Source organism: Andrena cerasifolii, chromosome 2 (assembly GCF_050908995.1).
Source record: "Andrena cerasifolii isolate SP2316 chromosome 2, iyAndCera1_principal, whole genome shotgun sequence".
NCBI lineage: Eukaryota > Metazoa > Arthropoda > Insecta > Hymenoptera > Andrenidae > Andrena > Andrena cerasifolii.
In genome coordinates, this window is record NC_135119.1 from 19722172 (window position 1) to 19740897 (window position 18726).

General features: G+C 41.0%; 2 protein-coding genes across 2 annotated transcripts in view; one reads left to right on the top strand and one right to left on the bottom strand.

Annotated features, from left to right (window-relative positions):
* Nucleotides 1-18726, top strand: part of LOC143378790 (alkaline phosphatase) — a 355608-nt gene that overhangs the window by 230295 nt on the left and 106587 nt on the right. The window lies entirely within an intron of this gene.
* Nucleotides 1-18726, bottom strand: part of LOC143378796 (caspase-1-like) — a 48723-nt gene that overhangs the window by 20951 nt on the left and 9046 nt on the right. Inside the window, exons 2-3 of the mRNA XM_076830771.1 lie at nucleotides 18474-18724; nucleotides 3595-3770 (exon numbers count right to left, since the gene is read on the bottom strand). Of these exons, the coding sequence (XP_076686886.1) occupies nucleotides 3595-3770; nucleotides 18474-18724 (427 nt within the window). The remainder of the gene's footprint in view (nucleotides 1-3594; nucleotides 3771-18473; nucleotides 18725-18726) is intronic.

The window sequence follows — 18726 nt, forward strand, 5'->3', positions numbered from 1 at the left end:
TTGTCCAGGATTAATATTTTATAAAACGGAACGATTGGAGACTAGATAAACTATTGTAGTAACTAAATCTTCCTCGTTTTTTTATTTCAGATAACCCAGTTCCGAATAATGTTGGTCACCGCAAAGCGTGTTTCTAAAAACAGCTTCCGGGAAATCAGTTGTAATTCTGCAATAACTAAATATTTTTATACCAAAACATAATATAATAACCTGTTAAAGTGTCCCTCATCTGAATACAAAAACCATTACATAAAAACATGCATCTACTTTCTGAAATAAATTCCCAAAGAATCGATTCTTTTTCTAACCCCTGACGGTAGGTAACCCCTTAAATGGCAATTTAAAATAGATACATATATTAAGGAGACGAAATAAAGCGTAGGTTGTACTAAAGTATGTCTTCAGAATACTAAGGTAGGCATTAGTCAGAATTAATTATACTTCATTGTTAATTAATACCTACAACATAGCCTGAGACAAGTAAACCAGTCTCATAAATTGGACAAATCTTTCTGCCAATGCAGCAAAGCATCTTCTCAAGTACGAACGTCAAGGACTATTTCTTCGTTCAGTGTCGCACTAATTGGCAACCACCCTGAGGCTGCAATGGCGTCTCAAGTAGAAGACTCTCAAACTTCTGAATTTCCGTCTCGGACATGAAAGGGTTGCATCCACCACGTAATATCCTCCCCGAGAACCTTTAATCTACATTTAAGACTCTTGCAACCTATCCCCAATGATAACAAAGCTATCTGTGCGGTCCGTTTAAAATTGAGCAGCCTGTACTCGCTGTAACGATATAATTAATTTCTTAAACGAAACCGAATTAATCTGGCCTAGTTGGCTCCGCATATTCGCTTACTTTATTTTCCCATCCTCTGGGATCTTTTCTCTCCCAGCGTACTTATCATGTACCTTATCACGTCCACGCGAAACTTTCTCGTGGCTTAACGTCACGCGTGGTACGTCCGCACCGTAACACGTACTCGAGGGCTTGTTAAACGAGTTGAGAAGTAACCTCGTCAACTGTAAAACTCTTTCATGTCCCTTTGAAACGTCGTACGGATAATTAACTATGTCGTCTTTTCCACTTCCGTTGGCGCGCCCCGCCACTTCAGTTTTCACAAGAAGAACCGGAAAACCAGTGCGTTAGTGGCTCTTCCCACCCGCGAAGCCGAGGGTGCCCCCTCGATTCTCAACCCTACGTGGTCGATATTCATTTTATGCACAAAGGAACTCTAGCTGGGAAAGAATTAATGAGCAGTTTTCGACAGCATCGGGATTTACCTGCACTTGCAGAATTCTGTAGGAGTATATATTTCGAGTGTCTTAAAATTTCTACCTGTTCACCGTTGTGATAATATTATACAGTATTTACAGAAAGAAGATCCGATTTTACGGACAGTAATAGTATCAAAAATGTTTATTTCTTCTAGAAATTAACGAAGGGATATGAGTAGACGACAGAATAATATTCCTGAAATTCTAATTTAGGCCCCAAGTTGCCTAGGTTATTTCCCAGCTGATCGAATCAAATCGTGACTTTATACCGACCCATTATAGAACCAATCAACGTATTAATATGAATTTCCGACATTATCAAATTATGTACATATCCCTATTACTGGAGACACGCGTATCAAATGATGAAATTGAAATGTATTTACTGGTCCATTATGCGACGAACTACCCAGCAAATTCTTTTGAACCAGAAACATTTCGCATTTTCCTTTTAGAGATTATATCAATTCTTCCTATTCAATATTTCCGCCCATTCCCTTTGCCAGTTCACTTCGTGCAAAAATCAGGACTCAAAAATACACGAAACGCCACGGGGGTATAATGTACGTAAATACCACGCGTTGCATTCATCCTGCGAATTTAATTCCGACCGGTATTCATTCGTCCACGTATTTACAAGTTTATACAAAAAACGGAGATGTTTATTTATGTGCATGTTTATTTATGAATTTTGATGAATCTAAGTGAATGGGTTTCTTTATAACAGCCACTAATTATTTTCCGTATAGTCCGTACGGCCGAAAGAAAGGAAACGAAACAGAGCAAGAGAAAGAACGTGGCGCTTTGATGAACGGAGCGCAGGACGTGAAATAATTTGAACGCGTGAGGCGAGACAAAGCGAGAATAGCGAAGCCAGTTATACAATACGCATAAAGACGGAATTTTCTATTGAATCTGTAGATCTACCATTAGCGATTACTGCACGGTGCTCTTCTAATGAAAGATCCGCTACGTGAGGGGATCTTAATTGCTTCAGCGCGTTACGCGATATTTTTCATGAAACGTTCCATTATCCTGCGGGAGATACGAGTTTCACGGATGGTCGAGAATAAAACGCATACATTCCTACGGCATTGCGCTGCAAGTCCTTGGGAGGTCATCCTGAAAGAGATAAATGGAAGACGAACCGGTTGGGTTCTATCGCGAAGGCAATCAAGATTTACGTAATCACTAATGAATTATTATAAATCATTCTGCTGTTTCGTCAGCACTTGCAGGATATTATAGTAATAAAGACGATTAATAATAATAAAAACAATATTTTTATTCCCGAGACTATTTCGACGCGCGTTACGAAAAGTAGCACGTTTCAGTTTTTGTACACGCAGTTGTCCGTAAGAAAAAAATGAAACCTGCTACTCTTCGTAACGCGCGTCGATTTTAAACGTTAAACCACTCTTCTAAAGTTTCGTACTTTAGAACTGTAGCAGGACCTTGCTCATTTAGAGATTATTTTACTACATGGATTTTAGGATTCACAATTTTTTTACTTCAGTATTTAGATGTATGCGCCGTGAGCTACGAATAATAGTGGAAGATATTATTTCATCTGTTATTAAAAAGCTACGACGCAGTGTGTATATTACCAACATAGCGTATACTGTCGATCTTCGTGCAGATAGTTAGGGGAGACCGGGGCAAAGTGGGGCGGAAAAAGTTTGAAGTCGAATAAAATTTTTCCCTTTCAATAAAAATGTTTGGAAATAGATTTATAATATAATTTGAACTCATTTAAGACTCATTTAACCAAAAAGCTAAATTGAAAAGAAAACCAATTGGAAGTCTCTAAAACTTATTTATTAATTTTTTAAATGAATTTCCATTTTGCGATATCTGAATGTGTATAATTATCATTGTGGTATTACACACATTTATTACGTCACCAAAATTTGTAAATATATTCTATTGTTAAAGAATAAATTAAGAAAGCTCATTTTACCCCGAGGTTCACTTTGCCCCTGTCTCCCCTACTGAAGAAAATAAAATACCCCGTGATTGGGATTTCTAATTTGTAATGAGTTCCTACGTAGGAATAAATTTTGTCGAATTGTATATTTTTATGAAAAAGAATTATTATTACAGAAAATCGTTAAGCTTCCTAAAAAATGCTGAACGAGCTGAATAAAACTGAAACATCCAAGTGCAAGTCGATCGACTACAAACAATGACAAATGAATAACAAGGGTGCAGAATCAAACAAAATCTTGATACACATTTCATGTTTATTATTTGCCATTGCTGTACTGGATTGACGTTGACCCTGCCGTCATATGAACACTGGTAGTAACTCACCTGAATAAAGAACAACTTTGGTTTGCCAATCAAGCTGGAGCACTTGTCGCCAGTGAAGTGGGCCCACAGCATCTCGACCGGATACTTGAAATCGAACGAGTGTAGAAAACCCGACTCCCCGTGCGACATGGCCACCACTATCAGACAGTCCGCATCCGTGTGGTCTTCCGCAGCGGCTTTAATGAAAGGATTAATTAATTCGGTGCGGCCCGTGATAACGGCCACGGACTGTTTGCCAGAGTGGCTAATACGGGGAACAATATTGGGAAAGCTAAATTCACCGCGGCATTTCCACTTCTACCATCGAAAATCGCGGGATCTCCGCCGAATTCACCCATCCCCTCTTTACGTAATTTTCACCGCGTTGATTCAATCCTGCCACGAATAAATTCATTGGTATCGGTTGCCTCCTTGGTGTTTTGGAGGTAAGTAGCAAGACAGCTTTGCAAGCTTGGGTTTTATTGAAAGTGGTCTTAATCACGGCTCGTCGTTCGAGGCTTTATGTCGGTCTCGTGGGTCGTGGGGTAGTAAATTTTATTGTTAAGAACGTTTCTTTGCTCGTATTATGGTGGAGGGTGGGAATGTAGCTTTGCAGGCACTTGGGTTTAGCGTAAGATGTAATATGATTGAGGTGTTGGTATAGTATATGAGTAGCTAATGAATTTTAGGGGGTTGGTACTTGGGCTTTGACTTTAGCTTTGAGGCAGGATTTTGGGTATGTATAATTCTGTTAAATATTAGCTACATGTAACTAACAGGTGCAAGAAACTTTCTACGCAGTTCGTGTTTGGTGTGTAGCCAATCAAATGCAAGGATACTTTGAACTGTGATAGCTTAGCTCTCAATGACCTTAGAATGCTTCAGTCAAATTAACGAAACGATGTAGGGTAGGCCGGGGGCGGTAGTAACACTTTAATTTTGGAATACGATTACGCAAGAACTATTACAGTTACAACAACAGCTTTTTTTAACGAAAATGTTACTTACTTATCTGACATTATTTGAGCCACAACAGTTTCGCTGTATGTCAAGTAATATTCCGGTTATTAATTAAAAATGGGAAGCGGAGAAAGTGTTACAACCGAGCCGGGGTCAGGGACGGTTGTAACACTGCATGGAGTCGATAGTAGGACAAATTCAACTTTACAAAATTAAAATATTTACTGATTTTAATTATAATAATAAATGAGAAGAGTAAAATTTATAACCAATTATGCGGTGTCGCCATTGTGGCAGAAATAGGAAATGTTTTGTGAGGCCCGGGCCCTCGTAACGAAAACCTCCACTGTTTTCCCGGTCGGTATAGGAAATACGGCTTTAAGCTCTGCGCACACATATCCGCCAGAAGAGGGGCGTAGAGGGTCTCTTCTTCTTACCACTGACACGACGGAACGGTACTGACACGGAACTGATATGCGTGCGCAGACCTTTAAGCTCCGTACGAGATACGGAGGTGGGCAACCAGTGGAAAACTTAGGGTCCGTTCCAGATACTGAGGTGGTCGTTGAGGGGTTAAAGCTGCATTCCCTATATCACCCGGGAAAACAGTGGAGGTTTTCGTTCCGAGGGCCCGGGCCTCACGGTCAGTTTTTCGTTTCAGAGTTCTGTCGTTGAGGAGTTAAAGCGAAATAAAAATACACCGTCAATAAAAAATTCATTTCAATATTACGAACATCTTACTTCAAAAATTCGTTTCTTCTTTTCCGAAACGATAATTCCATAGTTCCTATTTCTCACTCCCTAGTTTTACATCATAACTTTGCTATAACTTTCCCTGCACATGATCAGTCTACTCTTCAGAAGATGAGCTCCAAACGGAAGCGTATGGACTATTTTAAAAAAATACCCTACGAGTTTCCTACACCTTATATGCTTTCGATTATAACGAAATTAATTTCATCGCACGATGTCCTCCCCAATGCCAATCACTTGAAACAAAAAGTCGTGCCCTTCTCAGTTATAAAGGTGTTACACTTATCACAATTTGACACCCTGTATATGCAGTGCGATTAGCACTGCGGCAGTAGGAGTCAAATTCAACGTTAATTTCGCATGCCTCACGAAGACAAGGGTTAAACAGGATGACCAGTGTGTCGCGTTATAGATTCGAAAGCCGTGTCGGGTTTCCGCACAACATTTAATGAAAGGATTAATTAATTCAGTCTGGTCCACAATAATGGCGACCGACCTGTTTACCCTGATGGGTCATAGGCAAGCAAATCAAGAGGTTAACTACGGCACGTATTGTTCGTTTAACCCCTCACCATTTCCGAACTCGCTGTTGCGTTTCCACCGATAAACAACCGGCGGACTTGAAAATCACTTTTGCAAACGATTCGAACGCTTCCATCGAATCACGCCCCGAACGAATCCCTGGAACCTTTCAGGCTGCCTTTTCAATCCGCGTACACCGGGAAGAAAATGAAACTACTCGAGTCCATACAATTTCACAGCCACTTCTTTAGTGTCGCGTCGCTTCTTCCGCTGATTTTTACCGCTGAAAAGGTACGTAGATTAATGTCATTTTCCTCCACCTTTGTACCTTCAAAATATTCACTAATACATGGTCCACAATATTGGTATTTTTTTTCAAACATTCAGTTCTAACGACGCAAGTTCCTTTAAACATCATGTGCTAACGAAAACGTCGATCTCAAAACTTTAAGTGGAATTTTTGGAATGTTGACTTTTTACCATACAAACACCATCTTACTCTTATTTCAATAAATCAACCTGGATCCTTGAATAAGTCAACTTCGAGCTTTAGGCAAGTCAATCTCGATCCCTAAACAAGTCAACCTCGAGCCTCGGATAATCCCACTTCGAGCATTAAATAAGTCAATCTCCGGCTTTAGATAAGTCAACCCGAGACTTTGGATAAGTCAACTTCGAGCTTTAGACAAGTGATCCTCGAGCTTTGTACAATTCCACCTCGACAATTAGATAAGTCCGCCTTGAGCCTCTAACGAGTCAGTCTCTAGATCTTCAAGTACTATTTAGATCTCAAAATCGCCAGAGAATAAGTTACATGTTAATCCCTGTTTGAAAACCCTGATCCTTCAGTTCCTTAACAACACATGGACAGAATACCTTCCACATCGTCTTTCAAAACATGAATCCTTCCTCTAAAAATTCTAAACAATTGCCACCAGTAGCATCCACGAAGAACTGAACTGCAAAGCTCCAATATCCCTGAATAATTCGTTTTCACGAAACCCGAGCACAGTGTCGCGTGTCGTGTGTACCAGATCGATCCATCAAACTGTTCGCAGCCAGAGAAACACCAGCAGCAAAGAGGTTGCAAGAGGCGCTGGCGCGAAATGCTTACGCACATTCGTTTAGCCAGCGGAGAAAGTATACTCGATGCTCGGCTGGACGCGCTAATTAATTCAAACAAATCAGTCTAGGCGGAATTAATTGCGAAACAGAAGCTCCGGCAAAGAACCCCGTCGAATCGTTGGCGGAGCAGCATTGACGGGGTAAACGGTTACATAGACGCGCGGAACACGGTTGCCCCAGCAGTCGGCAATTGCTTCGCGAGCATGGGCAAACCCTAGCCCATCCCCCGCATCTAATAACCCGATACCAGTGAGCTCTCTTACTAACAATATCCTGTAGGAACATCCTCTTCCGCTCAAGGGAAGGCGGAATGCCCCCTTCGGCTGATCGATACACCGACTGCACTACAAATTCAGAAGTTTATTACCGCTGTCGGTCGATGGTTTCCTGGCGAATGTAAATCCAGTATCCCGCCAAAGGCATCGGGTGCACGTGCGCACGCGAATGTACACACGCGGGTGCAGCGTAGACGCGCCCGTGCACGGTGGTACGTAGGCTCACCGCTAAAAGCAGCCGCCGAAATGCAACCCTCGGCATGAGGAAACGAGACTCTCCGCGCGGCGTTCGATGGCCCGAGGTGCACCGAAAATTGCTGGCCAGAGGCGCTGTCGGCGATAATGCTGGCGATAAATATTCACGATACAGCTTCAGGATATTTGTAGGTGTTTAACGGTAGTGAAAGATGTTTGGGGATATTTGTGGGTGTTTGTTTAGGGTGCTTCGGAATGGTTACTTAATAGGGTTACTGGCGTAGGGATCACTAATGATCGACTCTTTGAATTTATACATTTTCGGAATCCTTATAAGGGGCCGTTCTTAAATTACGTAAGGGTAACTTTGGCGATTTATTACCCCCTCCTTTCCTACGAATACGAATTCGTAAGATTTTATATTCCCACTTATATTCCTTTATTATTAAGCGTGCGAAATAGTTTTTTAGCGCCCCTTCGACTGGCGCCGCTATGCGGCGCATACAGTATTGTCTCGTTACGGGCTCGGTTTGGTGTACACGATAAGGACTTTTCGCTATCCCCACCACTTCTGTCTCACTCTTGTCGGGCGATGGCGAGAGCGAGATGGAACGAGAGCGAGCGAGGACGGTACGAGACAGACGACGTGTTGATGTTTTTTCGGATGCCTGACACTCCGTCCTTTGCGTGCGCGACGGGCGTGCGCGACGGTCGCAAGCGCTTATCGTGAGCACGAAAACCGCTTCGCAAAATCTTGACGCAGGCCCGGCTCACGGTAAGCGCTTGCGACCATCGCGCAAGCTCGCCGCGCACGCAGTGTTCCATCTCGCTCCCCCCTTCGGCCAGAAAGAAGCGAGAGACGAACACTCGGATTTAGGGCTCCGTTCCTGTGATGCCAGATCGGGGACGGGTTCCCTCGAGAGTTTCCCCCACCTCGCGCACACTGCGCCGGAGCTGCCTGTCCGTGAGTTGGACTCCGAAGCGCCGAGCTCACGGACACGCTGCTCCGGCGTAGTATGCGCGAGGTGGGGGAAATTCTCGCGGGAACCCATCCCCGATCTGGCATCACAGCTCCGTTCACGATATGGGCTCAACGCCGGTCCCGACCAGCGAGCCGCTAACGAGACAATACTGTAATTTGCATAATGGATTCCACCGACTCTGATTCCATTGGATCATCGAATTATAGTGACATCATTTTCCACGGCTTGGAGAAGGAACAGAGTCGACATGACTCCCATTTTAATCGCGCTATATTAAATGGTTTTACCAGAAAATGACAGATATCGAAATATTCCTAGAAGAATTCTTCTAGCAGAATTACATGCAACAGTATAAAACGGACTGCACAATTTTCCGAGGACCTATAAATCAGAGAGCAAAAATTGCATCGTATGGTGCTGGGATGTTCGACAAACGGAATGTTCCGTGCAGAAAGTTGCCGCGGTTGTTTTTCGAATCCTGAAACGAAAATCCACCAAGTGAAGGGAGCATCAGCTGAATGCACTCGATGCGTCGTTTTCATTCTCTTTTGGAAGTCGGTTCGACGGATGGCAAGCGTTCCGAGTGATCCGCGAAAAACAGAACGCGGCCGCGTACGAAATTCGTCGAAAACGGAGGATAAAATGACACGTAGGCTTCAGGCTCGTTTGCACGTGGCTGCGATTAAATTTGTGAATGTCTTTCAGAGGCTAGCTGGTCAAACAAACTGTGCTGTAGGCTGAAATCCGTTTGTGGCGTGTGCAGGCGCATTCTGTTTCGAATACGAGAATAGAGAAACGTTCTTTTTAACCGACTTCAAAAAGTGGAAGGTTATAGACTAGACCCGTATGTATTTTTTTTTTTATGTTTGTCCCCGCATAACTCCTCAGCAAACGGACCGATTTTGATGATCTTTTTTTTATTCGGTGGTCCCATCCAGCACTGCATCAACATTGGCCCAATATTTTGCCAGTTCTGGTTAATAATAAAGAATATTGTCACCTAATTATTATTATTTTATGTACGTACGCGCATATCTCCTCAGCATGTTGTGTCTATACATATATAAAACTGAAAAGTCAAAAATGAAAAAATTTTAAAAAATATTAAAACCGACTTCAAAGTAATAAAAATGCACTAAAAAGTCAAAAATAATTTTTTCCCCTATTTAATCTACCACTCTCACATTTTTTAAGTCGGCGCCCCATCATTTGCACTGTGTAAAGCTGGCGTCGACTTAACAAATATGAGAGTCGTAGATTAAATAAGGGAAAAATTATTTTTTACTTTTAGTGCATTTTTATTATTTTGAAGTCGGTTTTAATTTTCTTTTTTAATTTTTTATAACGTCTAAATACATGAATGCTGGTACGTTAATTGTGAAGCTTAAGCGAAATAAGTGATCTGTCAATACTTCTTTGGGTATCAAATTTTCGATGTTCTTTTATAACTTTCTTAAGCTACGTTATTGAGAGGTCTGAAAGAATAGATTACTTCTGTATAATAAAAGACACTGAAGGGTACACTTGGGTATCACTTCAGTGTGTAAAGATAGTTAAAAAAAAATGAGGGTGTGCCAATACTTTTTTGACCCACTGTAGGTGCATGATTGTTTGGGTCATTGCATATTTAGCGGTTTACGTCTTTTAAAAAACGATGTTTAATGGTGAGAAAATTTGTGACATAAATATGCCTCCCACAGAAGAACACGTTTTAATAATTATATGCGTATGTTACTATTTATTGCTTAGCGTAATCGAAACACACTTTTGAATACTAATTTATAAGATGAAATATGTTTAAATATATTGCATATTGGTAGAAATGGTAAAACTCGAGATTCTTTAGGTTTATTCTAAAATGAGATGGACTGCACCATTATTTCGATTTGCCTGTTAATTTTGCTGTTTATGAAATTATTGCTTTAACGCAAGTGTATTGATAAGTTTTTATTTCTTTTTTTGATGAATTTTTCAAATCTGGAGCATTCGTATCATGCAAAACATTAATGGGTGCAGATTCAAAATTTGCAATAAATCGCTCATTTTTATCGGATTTCCATCAAACGTGCACCAAACGATGTGGATTTTTTTTACGTTCATTACATGTCGTAACTCAAAAACTGTCAAAAAATGGAGCTACACCCCTCTTGCTGCAACGTCCTCAATTACATATAAAACTTCTTTTTACAAATTTTACATTCCAATATTCTACTTTTCAGTCATACTCCTTGATTACTCTATTTTCCCATTACATGGAGTATCGGCAATCGATATGAGTGATATATGTATACTATTATTATATACAGCTTTAGTAATTCCCTATCAACCAGTATCCCCAACGCCAGAGTATCGAACATTGACACGATTGAACAAATATGAGATAAATAAATAAAAATAAAAAAAACAGTGCTTTCATACACTGAACAGCAATCGGAAGCACGATTCTCAGAAAACTGACACATTTCATTTACAAAATCATTCCCTTCACAGTGACAACGGACAATTATAAAACTGTCACCTTGAAAGTCACAAAAATCAATGATAAAAAGTCACCACATTCCCACTATTATTGGCTGTAGCCAAAAACTATCGCACCCAGTCATTAGCAAACACCCCGTTACGCGGTTGTTGGCACAGGGCCAGTGTGAACAACCCTTAACGCGTTACGAACCGCGATACGAGCAGCAGGCTGTGAACAGAATTATTAAATCGCGTCATGTATCGTTACGCGAGCCGCGAGTAATCGTTCAGAACGTTTTCACCTCGTCCGCCATCCAGCTTCCCCAACCCCCCGTACCAGCACGCGTCGATCCCCTACACTAAGCGATACCACCCGTATCGTCCTGTACCGCGGCGATCGACTGGCCGCGTTAATCAACCGCTGGCTCTATTTTTCTGGCTAAATTAAAGACGCGACGCGCACATCGCGCCGTTTTCTCTCGGAATATTTAACTGTTTACCATGCCAGCCGTGTCCCGCTCCCATAGCTCGTCTACGAAAACGGGCGGCGCGCTGTTTGTTGTGCAAATAAAAGTCGCGCGCGCCTGTTTTTTGCTTCCGATATCGAATAGGGGGGGACGACGACGCGCGTGCTGTCGCCGCCGCGTCCACCAGGGAGGTAAAAAAAATAATAGTGTTTATCCGGTCGAGTTTACGCCAGGCTGGGGCGATGGCAAAGGGATGCGGGAGGGGGCAGATTAAAAAATGACAGGTTTCGTGCTTGTCGCCCGGACGGGGGTGAAATGAGAATTATCGATTCCGCGGGGCTCGGAGTAAAAATATTGCTGAAATAATGAATTCGTGGCCGACCCATTCCAATGAATGATTTATGCGATTGACAGGTAAAACGAGAAACACGTACGGACTATACCCTTTGGTGGATCATTGTGCGAACTGGCGCATTGCTTTGTCTGGGGATGACATCCTACGACTCGCGACAAAAACAGCCCCCTTCGGTGTTAGTTTTATTTTACTATACACAGGGTTTAATATAATACTTGAGAAATTGTTCAGAAATAAATTCAGGGTTAAGAAAGAAAATAAATGGAGTTCGTAGAATCATACGTCTAGGTTTTCTTTGTTTCCAAACATTCTAATAGTGACAAATATTTTCGTTTAAGCTTCCAACTTAAGCCTACAAAAGCTAGTTTCTGGGAAACAATATTTTGAGGTGCTGCAAGGGCTTTGAAGTATTAATTTTTGTCTCTTAAAAAATATTTTTAAAATTCTGTATTTGTTAATTTTTTTAACTTTCTGTTCACCTCCGCAAGGGATGTCAAATATGGCTGGTTTTAATTTAAAATATCAAAGTAGAATTGGTTAGAGTTCTTCAATAAATTTGCAACATTTTTCACAATTAGATGTCCTAGTACTTATTCATTTTGTCGTTTGATAGTACTGTGTTCATTCTTGAAATATCTCTCGCGTACTACGGCACACCCTGTATACACTCTGGAAAGATGTGCAGAAGCGTTACATCTAAAGCGCGGTGGAAAAACAGGACGACATTGAAGGGCGTCGTTACAAGATAAATGGATGTACGTATCAGATCGATGATGGAGAATCCGCACCGCTGAGGATATTAAGGACACCTCAAGAGGCAGGGAAATTAAAGGCTGTCGAACCCCGTCCTCCCACCTCGAAACGTAGCTGCGAACCCGTCGCTTCAAATATGAAATCTTCGTCTTAATCACCACGGATTATAAGGGCCTCGCTGCATAACATTTCGATTTAAGTAAGCGCAAAGTGCCGATGGAATTGAATTGTCCCTCCTCGTCGCAGAGCGAGGGAAATTGAACGGATCGCGTTCAGCTGCAGCTCAAGCTGCGGGACAAGAATACAGGTTCATAAAAGGACGGGATAAAGACGGAAAGGAAGATACAGTTATAAACTGAACGTGATGTATCTTGACGCATTCCAAGCAGACAGGGGCGGGGGTGGGAGTATGAAAAGTTTCCTCGCTTATTATAAAGTTTCGTGATCATCTGACTTTCCGCTCAGCTACGCGGCACTGTCTGTATTTTGCGCGATTATCCCCGCTAGTTATATCTCTGAGGGAAACGGTTGCCGCCCGAGCAAGGAGACGTTTAATGAGCTCGTTTCATTGTGAAATGTTTATGCAACTTCTCCGTAGTCTTATTCATCGGCAACATCATTATCCGCTTCGGGTCAACCATGCTGAAGGGGCGCCAATATTCGACACCCTCTTCTGCACCTCCCTCTTCACCCCAGCCCGCGGAATTTCTCATAAAGATTTCTCCGAAGATTATTGGTGCGCCGTGGGTGGCATCCAGACTTCATAGAAAAATTTGCTAAATGAGGGGCCGCGAAACTCTTTGGGGGGACAGCTCCGGAGCGTTTGAAGCGATCGTTTCGAGAGGACAGTGTGGGGGAAAGACGACAATTTTGGCAGATTTGTCGTTACGGTATGTTTCAGGTAATTGTTTCAGTTCCGTCGAAGAGTTTTTTTTAAATAAAGGCTGAAGGAACAAGATTATAGATCGCAGGAACTCGGGTTGGATAGTTCAACGAGTTTAAGTTGCAAGTTCGAACGACTTCGCGTATTATAAGACCTAGTTTTCCCTCCCAAGTGTTGTAAAGTGCTGCCTTTATGGGTCAGTTATTCTTTCCTTCCCATTGAAAGTGAAAAATAAATGAAGGTATCGAGGGAATCGGTTGAAGGATGATTTCAGGATATTCTATCTGATAATGCATTTACGACTTAGTTTGAATATCATTAATTAAATTAAATATAAACTTTTAAGGTTGTTCGTTGGCTCAAGATGGGTAGACTTTATTTTAACGAAAATAGAATCTCATGTACCGTTTGAGTTCTTGCATTGACATCACCCATTAGGCTACCTATGCAGGAGATCATTAGGATTCGTTAGAAAAACGCAATGAAAAAATTAATTAATAATGTTATAATACATATAATCAATGTGAAACAAATATATCGACAAAGAGAATGAGAAATGTGGCGAAACCTAAGTATAAATTCGGTACTAATTGTAAGAAGTGCAGCTCGACCTGTTCAAAGGAGAACCATTTAACAATATTGTCTGAAATGAATTTTATTCGAACTTCATAGGTAGCCAGTAGAGGTAGACTTATTGTAGAGGAAGAACTGAGTTTATGGAATGGAACTACCATCCAACGTGATCCTGGGAAGACTGAACCCACGAAACATCCTACGCAGAAGCCCTTTTACTGCTTTTACACCATAAAATTAAAGAGTCACAAAAACGTCTTGTGTTTCCACTACTTCCCGTAATTTTCTACTAACATTCTGGAAGCAAATTTGCGATCCTTCCGATTGTCAGACTTAATTTAATTAAATTTTTTCTGCACTTTCCTATCAAATAATCGGCTCGCCTGCAACAACGATTTGAATTATATCGAAATGTAGTCATGCAAAATGTGGAGAATATTCGTTCGCCTCGATGATTGTGTTCTGTCATAGATATCAATTTCTACTAATGACTTACTAGTGGCGCGTACCATGGCGCATGATGGTATATTCTGTGTAAACGGAAGCTTGTAAAAAAGTGCCACGTTGAACGTCAAATATTAAATGCGCTCTGTTATCTGCATTATTAACGGCGCTGCGTTCTCATTATAATCGAAATGATATTCCCATTAAAATCGCGAAAATCTATCTATTCCTGGTGCCTCGTAGATATGTTGAGGCTCCAATATAATTATCGCTTCGCCAGCGTTGGCAGCAAATGCGAGAGATGTTTTGCAACTACAGAATTACTTGAATGGAAAAGTTTAAACATTACCTAGATACTTGGTAAAATATATTCATCGAATAACTCACCAATAGTTTTGAAACGGTTTATCAAAAGTACAATTAGTGCTGTTTTCTTGTAGTTTGCGCACACGTGCTCAATAAAACACAGTTGTCTGACTCTACACTGGTTTACACTACTTGTTTGACCATGTTACTTATTTCTACTTTTCTAACCGTATGGTTTCTACTACTTGTTTGATAAAAACTTTTCTCTAATCGTCTGTACTAGGAGTAATATTGTTCCATTCATCGACTAATTATCTTCAAGCATCATCAAGTGCTGTTAATGGTATACTAAGTTCGCAATCACTATTCTGGAATTATTCACCCTAACGCAATCAAATCTACAAAGTCACTATCCCTTAATTACAGCCCACAAGAGACCTCGCGAAACCCACATTTTCCGCACGAGGTGACAAAAAATATCTCAAGCTAACAAAGTCACCGCGTCCGCGCTTTAACACCGTCCCATTGACCCGCAACAGTAAACGAAAAGGATCAAGTACCGCGAATTGCGGGCGGGAGTTGCGGCTAGCACGTTCATTGAAATCCGCCATTCCGATAATACCTTCCAAGGGCTTTTTAAATAAAACCTTCGAGGCGCAATTGTTATGGGCGGCGGGTGGTTTAAGGGCGCGCGATTTACGAGCTTCACGCTTCCCCGACAACGTAAGAACATCTTTGTCCAACGGCGACAAAGGCGTTTGATAAATGTATGTCGGACAGCGTCGCAACGACGGCTATTGTGTCAACATTTCAATGGATGAATATTAAAGAGGAATATTCAAACAAAGTGCTGGGCGCCGCGACTTTTCGCGGACGATGCCACGATGGTTTCGTGTCTCCGCCCTTTGCGAGACGGTTTACCGACGATTTGTCCGGGCAAAACGTCTGTATCTCTCTGGCGCGCGAATTTTATAGTTCCTTTACGTAGAACGGAAATTTAGGAATACGTTTCCAGCGTGGTGGGTGAAATATAGTTTTCTATTTCTCGAATAATTTCTGTTTAGTGCTTCGATTAAAGGTGTTGGAGCAGTTAGTGACATTTAGCCAACAAATCAACTTTCTCAAATCGATACCTACTTCCTAAATGTCCACCCATCTCGAAAATGAAAATATTAATAAAAGTTAATAAAAATTGTAATTGGAAGGAACACTTGAAATTGGACAGTTTAAAGATAGCATTTTTCACCAGAAATAAAATATATATAAATAAAAAATGTATGTTAAACGATTTTATTAAAAATGTAGTAAAAACTAAATTAAAATGCACTAAAAACTAAAAAATAATTCTTTTCTTGTAATTCAATTTTGATGGTGCTAAAATGGTGTTTGATCTCTTTAAATAAAATCGTGGGGCACCATGTGCAACCAGTAGTTGAAGTATTAAAGAGATTCGTATCCTGTTATGAAGTATCGTGCCCCACGATTTTATTTAAAGTGATATTAACACCATAAAAATTGAAGTACAAGAAAAGAATTATTTTTTAATTTTTAGTGCAGTTTAATTTAGTCTTTACTACATTCTTAATAAAATCGTTTAACATAATTTTTTTTAAATATTGTATTGTCATCCAAACTACGCACGCCTGCAATGTCCCAAGACAATTGGATAGTTGGAAGTGGGTTAAATTTGAGTTGCCAGATTTGAACCATACATAAAAGCATACAGAGGATCGAAGCAGAATAAAATCGTTTAAAAATTGCCTCTTTCTTCGACATGCACTGGCAATCCTCTTTAATATTTCCTCTCCGCTGTTTTCTAACATGAAGTGCATTCTTTTGCATTCAGAATTAACCTCGCCAACTAAAAATTACTGTTCATAATGTATTTAAAAAGTAATATTCAATGAAATAAAGAAAATTGTCAAAATTCTTTACAATTGACAAGGAGTACCTTTCAAGTCCCACCGAGTCCCACATTCTAACCACTTGAAATATTTTTCATTTCCCCTTTCAGCCCACTCTTCAAATTATCACTGAAATCTGTCAGCGTTACGTCGCTTTACGTATAAAAGCAGATGCTGTATCTTACCCTACTATGTCAGTCGAGTCTTTTTCGCCCGAGTTGAGTCCTTATTTTTTAACCCTACTGAGACCTCGGGCCATTTTTTTACCTAATTGTGCTGTCACTTCTTTGAAAACTCTAACTCTGAGAAAAATATTAGGTCGGTATAAAAATATATTACAAGTTTTTCATTCAAAATATTTTCCTTGGGTATCTAGACCTTTTGCCACTTTTCTAATAAAAGTACAAGTGGGTGTAGGACACAAGACATGTCCGTACACTTAACACCAGCTAACAGTGAGTAAACAAACTTTTGCACCCACCTAATATAATACTTGAACAAGCTTATCTCTCCGAGTGGCGTGGACGTGTTTCCACGCCTGGGTGCGCCCTGTGGATGCTTCCCTGCGTATTTTCACGTCGATATTTCCTAAAAAGCACCGATGGTGTTGCAGGAGAGTTCCCGAATGTTTACTTCGAGCGCACACGAAGTTGGCAGTTTGTATTTTAAAACCTTGCACCACCCAGAGTGTTACAACAAAATGGTTCGTGTGGATAAACAGAGTTAGAACGATGTATGAATTATAGCCTACCTGTCTGTTGACTAATTTTCACCACGCTGCACGGTGTGCCATCTTCGGGTATAAATAATTGTGTGGAGCAAATCCCTGAAATAGCTGTTCCGCGTTTAATTGCGCGCGAAACCTTCCATTACATGATTCCAGTTGATAATTATTTCGCCTTTCGAACTGTATCGCGGGTTTAATAATAACTTTCGTTCGTTAGCAGGTGCACCAGGGAAATCGCGTTTTCGCCCGGACCAGGACATGAGAGCTGTATCAAAGTGACGACGTTACTCAAATAATGGAAACGCGACTCGTTACGCGTAGACGGACGAAATGAATTATCGTGCGTATTATTCGTCCCTGTCCGTTGTTTAACGAGCGGTGCGCAGAAAAATGATTAAAAGCTGTCCACGCGTACGCAACGAAACGTGTTCGGCGTCCGAAATCCCATTGCACGCCAGGTGCTTCGAATGAAAATTTTCGAGGCGCAAACGGTTCAGCAGGACACCCTTTTGTAATTTCACCGAACGATTTTCGCGCGATTGTACGGGGATGCCTGATCCGTGTCAGCTGCAAGCTGACTGCTTTCGTTTCGTTTACTAAGTCACGTCTACAGCGCAGATGAGCAGGAGGAATCCGCCGGGCATAAAATGGATTCGGTAATCCACGTTTCAGCAGTTCGATATTTCATCTGCGAATACGCTCGGCGAATGGAAGGGTATCGTTGTTCGAAGGGAGAAATACAAGGGTAAAAGATCGCCCAAAAGAGAGAATATCATGGGAAATGTGCAGATTTATACACAGAAAAGTCTTGCTTGAATAGGTTCGTGGAATGATTCGCGAGGAAGAGGGCGTCTGAACGTCTCGTTTGGATTTGAACACGCAAAGAAATGTTTTGAATACAGTTTAGGACTTGGGTGGTTCTAAAATACGGATATGGTGAACATAATTTCTGTTTCTACAAAATTAGTTCTTTCAAAATTAACAATGTTATTAATGTATATTTTCTTTTAATAGGCCTGCTAAATTTTATCAAAGAATTCTAGATGATATCCAGAGGTCAGTCTTGTGTGTATTAATACCACCCCCAAAGCACCTTGATCTTAGGGGTTCAAGACATGTGGGTGTTCCAATAAAATGTATATCAGTTTTCAATTTAGTTACTCATTTCTACTCGGTCATTTTGATAAATAATAAATATCAGAGAGGTTCACTTACTCGATTTCAAAACTGTTCCAATAGTCCGAGTAGTTGGATCGGTGTACACCTGAACTTCGAAATCAAGGGCTTGCAATACATTCTGAAGGTCGGAGCAATCCTTTATAGAGCCCGTCCTCGCTGGCATCTTTTTGAAATAAACGTGATTGAAGATCAGAGCGACACCCCGTCGCTTGTGGTTCATTTTGTACACTTCGGAATCCACATGGACTTCGACTAGGGCGGGTTTATCAGGCACGAAGTCGTCGTACCT